This window comes from Centruroides sculpturatus, unplaced genomic scaffold (genome assembly GCF_000671375.1).
Source record: "Centruroides sculpturatus isolate CEXI.00-Female unplaced genomic scaffold, Cexi_2.0 scaffold823, whole genome shotgun sequence".
NCBI classification, from domain to species: domain Eukaryota; kingdom Metazoa; phylum Arthropoda; class Arachnida; order Scorpiones; family Buthidae; genus Centruroides; species Centruroides sculpturatus.
Window position 1 is genome coordinate 111,632 of NW_019385060.1, and position 9,793 is coordinate 121,424.

Consider the following 9,793-nt stretch of genomic DNA (forward strand, 5'->3'; position numbering starts at 1 on the left):
AGGTCGTAGGCTTCCACCGGCTAAACCGGGTGAGGTTGGTGCTCTGTAAAGCGCATGCGCAAATTTGGCTTTTTGGAATCTGACAATACAGAGATTCCACTCCGCCACTAATATTCTAATATACAATAGCAATTTTTTTTTCACGTGTAGTATAAACATTTGTAATAAGATACATAATGCGGTTATAATAAAATATTGTGCGATTATTTTCATATAATTAAAATTAATATGTATTTATTTTTTATAAAGTACAAGGGAAGCGGCGCTTCCACCGCTTCTAATGACCGCACGCCACTGAGTGATAAGTTCTTTGTCAAGGCCTGATATATGCAAGCATCAAAAATTTTCAGTTGGCTACAGTGGAAAACACTAGTCTTTATCTCCATGGTCATCTTCCACAGATTGAATTCTATCAAAATAGCTTCTGTTAAAATATAACGGTAGTAAGTATACAGAAACTTATATGTTAGATATTTTTTTAAAGTCTCATTCGATAACACCTTTTCTATTTCATAAAATCAAACATTATTTGCATAATGACGATGTACCCAGTTATTCATTTGAAGTTTTCATCTTCAAGCCGAAAGACTGTTACTTCTGTAGTATTGCGAAAAAGGATAAGAAAAGACTTGAAAAATTATTTTTTTGTAAATAGTCTTAACCTTCAAATCATTTCTATTGTTAGAACTTACACTAAAAGTTTTTTTTTAACTCTTTCCATCCTAAGGACACTAAGAAGCCTTTTTTAAAGCAAGCCCATTATGGGTTCGGCCAGATGGCGAGAGATGGAGTCCGACGTAACCCGAAAAATTTCTTTTTTGACCTACCTGGATTTGACCCCACAATAGTAGACCCTTACCTTAACCCCTCTGCCATCCGAACGTTAAACATTGAAGGTTAAAAGAAGTTTATATCGAACGAGAATAAGACATGGATCTTCATATTACCACTTTTTTAAAACTCTTTCTTTCCTGTGGGCACTGAGAGGGTCTCTTTTTGCAAGCCCATGCATGCAGTCGAGTGGTGAGGGACGGGGTCCAACATATCCGAACGGACCACTCCGAAAAATTCCTGGGGATTATTTGACCCGTCTGGATTCGATCCTGGGTCCCCCAGAGCGATAGGCTGTCACCTTGACCGCTCGGCCATCCGGCCGTCACTGGCGAGCTTTTAAAAACCACGGAACACGGGGATTTGCATATTACCAACGGACTGACCACATGGCATTTTCTGCATTTTTTAATGGATATGGAAAAACGACACATTCTTAGTACCCAAAGAGTGGAAAGAGTCAAATATACAAAAGAAATTGCGGATTAAGCCTAAGCTAAATATTAACAACTAGCTGTTATCCGCGTCTTCGCCCACAGGGATTTTGCAAGCAAACCCCATTTATACAGTAGATCCCCATATAACGTGGTAGATATGTTTCAGTTTATAAGAATTTCACGTTGTAGGAATCCTTAAATACTTGAGCCAATCACAGCCTGACACGTGTGAAGATTACAGACTACAGTTGTTTGAAAGATTTTCTTCCATAAAATTAATCGATTCTAGACTAATTCGACTCAACATTTCCAAAACACGTATAATTTTTTGGGAATAATCCGTATAAACTATGCTATAAACAAAAAATTGTAGGATTACTTACCGAGTGTGAACCGTTCGACGTCGCCATTGCTTAAGCTTGTTTTCGTCGCGGAGCAGCGCACCAAACGGCGGCCNGATAGAGTCCGACGTAACCCGAAAACTTTCTTTTTCGACCTACCTAGATTTGACCCCACAGCAGTAGACCCTCACTTTAACCCCTCTGCCATCCGAACGTTAACCTACAATGTTTAAAAGAAGTTTATATCGAACGAGAATAAGACATGGATCCTCATATCACCACTTTTTTAAAACTCTTTCCTCCCTGTGGGCACTGAGAGGGCCTTTTTTTGAAACCCATGCATGCAGTCGAGTGGTGAGGGACGGGGTCCGACATATCCGAACGGACCACTCCGAAAAATTCCTGGGGATTATTTGACCCGTCCGGATTCGATCCTGGATCCCCCAGAGCGATAGGACGCCACCTTGACCGCTCGGCCGTCCCCCATTTATATTCAGTATTTCAACGACCATAGTAATTGTTATAAAACACCTACCGCCGAGAATGATGAGAATCAAACGAACTTATACAAGATCAAACGAGTCTTATACAAGATAAGTCAATTTTCTTAACATCCTTATAAAATTGAACTAAGTTAGTCATTAGCATGATAGAAACTTATAAGAATTTATAATAAGTATTAACTGGACGGCATGTTCTTAGGGCAACGTTTCTCAATCTTTTTAAGCCCAAGGAGAAGTAAAATATATTTTAAAAAATTTAGGAACCATTAATTTATTTATGTCTAAATATTTTAAAGTTATGTGGGTATTAACAACACTTCAGATATACTATGCCATTTATAATACTCGTATAAATTTAAAAACATGCTATTAACACATATGGAAACGTAATTAATTAAATTGGAATTAAAATATTTAAACTGAATCATCATTGAACAAAGTTTAAATTTAAGTCTGCCAGAGAACCACCTGTCCCATCATGTCGGACCACAGGTTGAGAAACGGTTGTTTACAGGAACTATACTTTATTATATCAAATTTCCTCTACTAAACTCAGTGTGATTTTATGAGTTATCAAAAATTCTATACGTAGACACTAAAATATTTATTTAAATAAATACAGCTTTAGAAACGTAATACATATTATATCATTATACATACTCCCGTGTAATAGAACTTCCGCCTTTTATCAAAAATATTTTATTTAAATACCTTATTATGAAGTAATTTCAGTAATAATTAATAATTTATATAGAGTTTAAGAAATTCATAAGACATAAAATATTCTTTATATTCATTACAGTGCTAAAGAGGATCTAGATAACATGAAAGTAATTATGAGTGATAATATTTAAATCATTTGAACAATTTAATATTTAAAACAAGTATTGCTAACAAATATGAAACTTCAATTGAAACTTGATATGTTTGAATTAAACAAATCTATTATAAAAATAAAATGTATTTTTCTTTATTTCAAAATTTACATTACGAAATTTTTGCTATATATAGCTAAATACAGTCGACCCCCTATAACACTGTTGATAATTCCGTTTTATATGAATTCCATGTTGTACGAGTCACTTAGATTTTACAAATATGTGTGCCGGGCTGTGAACGGCTCACGTATTTGTAAAATTTAAGTGACTCGTACAATATGGAATTCTTATAAAACGGAATTATCAACAGTGTTATAGGGGGTACATATACAGTATATAGGACTATGTATATCCCTGTCTATACGCTGTGGACAAGACTAAATGAAGAATATGAACAACCCTTACAGTTTGTCTGAAGTTAAAATTGTAAACTCTTCAAACGCTTTCAAAAAGAAAAGATATGTAACTATAAGTATAATATTTTCAGTATTAATTATATTAATCCAGACAATACCGATGGTTGCTGCGACTGAGGAAACAAATTCAAACTGGTAAGTTATCAATTAGATTCATATTTAATGACAGAAAAGGAATGAAAGGAATGCGCTTTCTTCAAGTGAAACTTTAAATCATAAATTGTATTTTTTGGTTAAATATTATATAGTTTTAATAATAACAATAATAATATTAATTAAGAAGAATTTTCTTTTATAATTAAGAACCTTCCGATATATTCTGTCACTCCTGATTAGAATGAAAATTTCAGTCCCAGCAAAAGATATGAAAGAGTAGTTGACTTTGTAGCAGTATGTTTAGAAATAGCATTCTCTTTAAATGTTCGGAAGAAATACGATATCATTTTTATGAAATAGGTTATGTATTTGTGTAACCGTAAATAATTTGGGTTACGATTAATTATCATACGGCCGGAACCTGTATAAACCGGACTTATACTGTACATAACATTTTTACTTGTTTGGCAGGTTTCCAGTTTGAACGTGCTTTTATTAACGCTGCTTTTGTAAGAATTTTTACCCGTTTAGACAGGTCTCCATTTTATTTAGATTTCTCTTGTATACCTTTTTCTGTACGTAATTTTTTTTTCATGACTTGTAATCTATTTACAAAATCTAGATCAATTTTTTTCCTAATTCATATTAATTTATCTACAGAAATTATTTTCGGAGCTTATTCACTATGATATTACCTAAGTCATTTTTTTCAATCCTTGTGGGCACTCTGCGTGACACACAAGTGTCACAAAGAGTAACCACATGCTTCGTGACACAAGCCTCGCGCCTAATGAGAATTTTAATATGAATACGACGAGATATTTTAATATTTTAAACAATTCGATAAATATCGTAATTTATCTACTATTTTATTAATCGAAAACTTCTACACGCCGAGGATTAGGCATCGGGAACCACAGTTTAAGCTTGAAGAGCTGAATGGAGTTGCATGTTTTAAACTTTTGTTCTACATATACGGTACTTGTACATTTGTATGTTTTAAATCATTTACACTTATAATTTTACTGTGTATTTTTAATAATATCATATTTTATTAATACCGTTATAAAGTTAATCACCAATTTCAAGATCCCGATCTTTGACATAAAAAAAATGGTTTTTTTTCCTCTCGTTTCATTAGAATCTCAAAATTTAAAAAACGAATTTGTGGCATTCGTACAGAATATTTTTAAGACAGTACTGAAAATTATGGTATTTCGTTTTACTATACTATCTTAGTAAAACTGATTCTTATATTAATAACTAGCAGATGGGCCCGGCGTTGCTCCAGCAAAAGTAACGATAGCGAAGATTAAAATTATTACGTTATAGTTAACCTTACCCGTTTTCACAGAATGCAAGAATTGGGTCCCCCTGTTTCCGGACTGATTAGAGAATTTTTAGATGGGTCTAAAAATATGTTCGATTTCCCGCAAAAACGAAAAAAAACCGCATCTGCGTCTTTGCACGTCGCTTTCTCTTAACAATTCCATTGTTACTAACACTTCCATTGTTAATTAACACTTCCATTGTTGATGGAAGTGTTAAGCCTTAATCCTGTCTCTCTTCTCCCCGGAGTGATTTCGAAAAATCCCTTCTTAGTGTGGGTTTTCGTGACGTACCCTAACTGTGTAGCAAATTTCAACTTTCAACTCCTAACCGTTTGGGCTCTGCGCTTATTATTATTACTATTATTATTATCATTATCAACCGGTCTCGATTATATATTAGATACCGTATTATAATTAAATACTGCAAAAACAGAAGAAATTTCGTTTTCAATGGATTTTTCGGGTTCTTGGGTTTTTTTATATATATAGAATCATCTAAGTTATTAAATATTTAACGCTTTCATTACCTTATATAAGTTGTTTTTGAAAATCCTTGTTTCTTAATCTTATCATCGATTATCTAAAATATCAGTAACATTGTAAACCAGATGCCCCTTTCTCAGTCCGAAAATTTGCATATATATATAAGCCTCTTCCTTCTATTCAGAATCAAATTTTTAAGATGAAAGCCATTCTTTTATTCGCTACTGTCTTTGCTGTTGCTATTGTTTTCGCAAGAGGTAAGGTATAATTTAATATTATTTTTATATGCATATCTTGCAAAAAAGTGTTTAAATTAACTGATTTTGCCGTTCGTTGCACGATAAAACACGAATTTTCGATGTAATAAAAACATGAAAACTTTTTTGCAATGAAAATTTCTCAGTTAACAAGATGGATTCATTCTGACATTCGTGGATAGGTAGGGTTAGGATGCTGTTTTTCCGTTCCTTGTCCATGTAAAGTCCTGTTCCCTTGAAAATAGGCGGCTTTTAAGAGAAATTTTTAACTTTCTCCAACCTGTGAGTACTAAGAACCTTTTTGTCAAACACATTACGAATTCGGCCAGATCCATAATGGGACGGTCGGTTGGTGAGGGACAAGGACCGATATATCGAGACAGACCACCCCCGAAAAATTTCTTAGACTTTTCAACCTGTCCGGATTCGATCCTCGGTCTCCCCAGAGTAGTAGGCTGACATCTTAACCGCTTGGCCATCCGGTCGTCAACAGAGTTGACTTCATTGTAAGACGAGATTATAGATCTCACCCTACAATGAGGTCAACCCTACTGTGAATTTCATTCCTCTCAATAAATCGCCATGAATATTCATGATAATCCTTGTTCAATAATCCTTTTGCCCACTAGTGGCCAAGTGGTTCGTTCCCTGAACACTGGGAGTTCGAACGGTCGTGGGTTCGCGCCTCCACGTGGCCAGGACGGGCTAGCCCCGTGGAGGCGTTACAGACGGGTTTTCTCCATGTCTGTAACGCCTAAATAGGAGGCAGTTACCCTTAAAAAGACCTCTTGGAAGGTATCTCCCCCTAGGCAGACAGCCCAAGTGTTGCGTTGCCATAACTTAACTAAACAAACAAACCAATAGTCCTTATCGTGGTGCCCACCAGTGACCGAGTGAATAAAACCACTGAACTATCTAGGTGTNTTTCATAAGAATATAATGATAATTTGATTTTTGGTAAATTTTTAAAATAATATCGCCTGACTGACCTATATTACCTTAGGAGGCAATATAGGTCAGTCAGGCGATATTAACGTAAACAAGATGTCGGGGGTCAAGGATTTAATATCCAAAGGGTGGAAAGGGTCAAATATATAAAACAAATTGGAGATTAAGCCTATGCTAAATCTATGAAATGTTTATAGATCTTTCCTTGCACTTTGTTCCTGTATCTGTTTTCTTGATATTGACTCTTATGCATCTTCTTCTGATTGCACAACAATTACCGGCACGGTTTCATAAGTACTAGAGTCCTATGGTAAATATTAACAATCGTATAATTAAATACTGTGAAAACAGAATAAATTTCGTTCCAGTGGATTTTTCGGGGGTTTTTTTAATATACAGTACTGTATATAAAATCTAATTAAATAAAGTTTTAACGCTTTTATCGATTAACCTTGTATAAATATTTGAAAAACCTTGTTTCTTAATCTTATCATTGATCATCTAAAATAACAGTAACATCGTAAACCAGATGTCCCTTGCTCAGTCCGAAAATTTGTATATACATATAAATCCTCTTTTTCGATTCAGAATCAAATTTTCAAGATGCAAACCATTCTCTTATTCGTTACTGCCGTTGCTGTTGCTATTGTCCTCACGGTAAGGTATAGTTTAATATTATTTTTATTTGCACAGTTTGCACAAAAGTGTTCAAATTAGCTGATATTCTTTCGTTGCATGAGAATACAAGAATTTTCTTCCCAATAAAAATATTGAACACTTATTTTACGTATTTCTTACAATGAAAAGTTTTTACAAAATGGATTCGTGTTGAATTCATTCTGAAATTCGTGAATAGCTAGAGTTAAGTTGATATTTCCTGTTCCTTATCCATGTTAATCAACTGAAATTAGTCGGCCTGTTAAGAGAACGATATATTTTTTTTTAATTTTCCTCCCTGTGGGCATGAGAGGTGATAATGGGTCCATAATGGGTCAGTCGATTGGTCAATATATCAGGATGGTTCATCCCCAAAAAGTTTCTGGGATTTCTTTATCTTTAATCACTCGATCATCTGACCGATAAGAAGATAAGATTATAGATATAATTCTATAATAAAGTCACCCTATTGTGAGTTTAATTCCTCCCAATAAATCATCATGAATAAGAAATTGGGGTTTTTTCATTCATGGTGATTGATGTCGAATAGTCCATATCGTGGTGTCGTGTCATTAGCAAATACAAATTCGAAGTTTTCAATTCATTGCATTACAATGGAGATAAATGGAAAAATCTTCGCAGATCTGTTTCGAATTATAGCAAAATACCAGTTGAATATTCAGCAATAAATCATAATTTAAATCTNGTTTTAATAATAACAATAATAATATTAATTAAGAAAAATTTTCTTTTATAATTAACAACCTTCCGATATATTCTGTCACTCCTGATTAGAATGAAAATTTCAGTCCCAGCAAAAGATATGAAAGAGTAGTTGACTATATAGCAGTATGTTTAGAAATAGCATTCTCTTTAAATGTTCGGAAGAAATACGATATCATTTTGATGAAATAGGTTACGTATTTGTGTAACTGTAAATAGTTTGGGTTACGACTAATCATCATATGGCCGGAAACTGTGTAAACCGGAGTTATACTGTACATAACATTTTTACTTGTTTGGCAGGTTTCCAGTTTTGAACGTGCTTTTATTAACAGAAAATCGCTGCTTTCATAAGAATTTTTACCCGTTTAGACAGGTCTCCATTTTATTTTAGACTTTTCAACCTGTCCGGATTCGATCCTCGGTCTCCCAGAGCAGTAGGCTGACATCTTAACCGCTTGGCTATCCGGTCGTCAAGAGAGTTGACTTCATTGTAAGACGAGATTATAGATCTCACCCTACAATGAGGTCAACCCTACTGTGAATCTCATTCCTCTCAATAAATCGCCATAAATATTCATGATAATCCTTGTTCAATAGTCCTTTTGCCCACTAGTGGCCAAGCGGTTCCGTTCCCTGAACACTGGGAGTTCGAACGGTCGTGGGTTCGCGCCTCGCCAGGAGTGGCTGGCCGAGGGAACGCCTGAATACGGGTCATTAACCCTTAAAAAGACCTCCTGGAAGGCATCTCCCTCTAGGCAGACCGCCCAAGTGTTGCGTTGCCATATAACTTAACTAAACAAACAAACCAATAGTCCTTATCGTGGTGCCCACCAATGACCGAGTGAATAAAACCACTGAACTATCTAGCTGTTAGAAACGTGAAGATTGTAACATCTAAATATGGGCCAGTTTCCCTTAAAACTCCTTCCGAGAGACATCCTCTCGGCAGATATTCCACGAGTTTCATTGCCCTAAATAAGGGATGGCGAATCTTTTTGAGCCTACGTGCCATAGAGTAAGCATACTTACTTTTAAAGATGTTTATACGTGCCAAAGATTTTAAATAAATTAAACGAATATGCTTTAACTACAATAAATGTAAACAAAGTGACTTCAAAAGGATGATCAAGTGATAAACCGAAAAAACGATTGAAAAAGACAGATGATAAATCGAAATCGTGATACGTTACGTGCCAGATGATTTATCCTTTGTTCCACTTTGGGCACGCATGCAATAGGTTCGCCACGCCTGTCCTAAACGAATCCAAACACGAATTCATATCGTAGTGTTATATCATGCGTTAACAAATACAAATCTGAGGTTTTCAATTCATTGCATTACAATGGAGATAAATGGAAAAATCTTCGCAGATCTGTTTCGAATTATCGCAAAATACCACTTGAATATTCAGCAATAAATCATAATTTTAATATTTCATTGTTTTCAGGTGATGATGACTGTGGAGCTTTAGAAGAATATAACGAATGTGGAATTGCGTGTCCAGTCACATGCGAAAGTTACCGAAATCCAGTAAGGATCTGTAAAAAAATGTGTGTTCCAGGTTGTTTTTGCAAATACGGATATGTAAGAGCTCCAAGCGGCTTGTGCATACTTCCAGAAGAATGCGATTCTGATTAATTTAAGAATGATTTTAAATCATAAATAAACAAATAAAAACTTGAAATTTTCGAAATATTTTGTAATTTTTATTACATTTCACATGTTCTGTTTTAAACATTTTTCATTTTTAATTTACAAAAGCAATAATTCTAAATAATTTCATACCAAAATTAATTAAGGTATATCAATGATACTTTTCTTTCAAATATTCATGAAATGTTTTAACAATTTTAAATGGAACGTTTCATAAACTTTCATCGAATCGTTA

The 9,793-nt window shown here is 34.5% G+C and overlaps 1 protein-coding gene across 1 annotated transcript in view; it reads left to right on the forward strand.

Annotated features, from left to right (window-relative positions):
- LOC111634102 (SCO-spondin-like) overlaps positions 1-9,793 on the forward strand; it is a 60,568-nt gene that overhangs the window by 10,084 nt on the left and 40,691 nt on the right. The window contains 1 exon segment of the mRNA XM_023378779.1: positions 9,353-9,541. Within this exon segment, the coding sequence (XP_023234547.1) occupies positions 9,353-9,541 (189 nt within the window).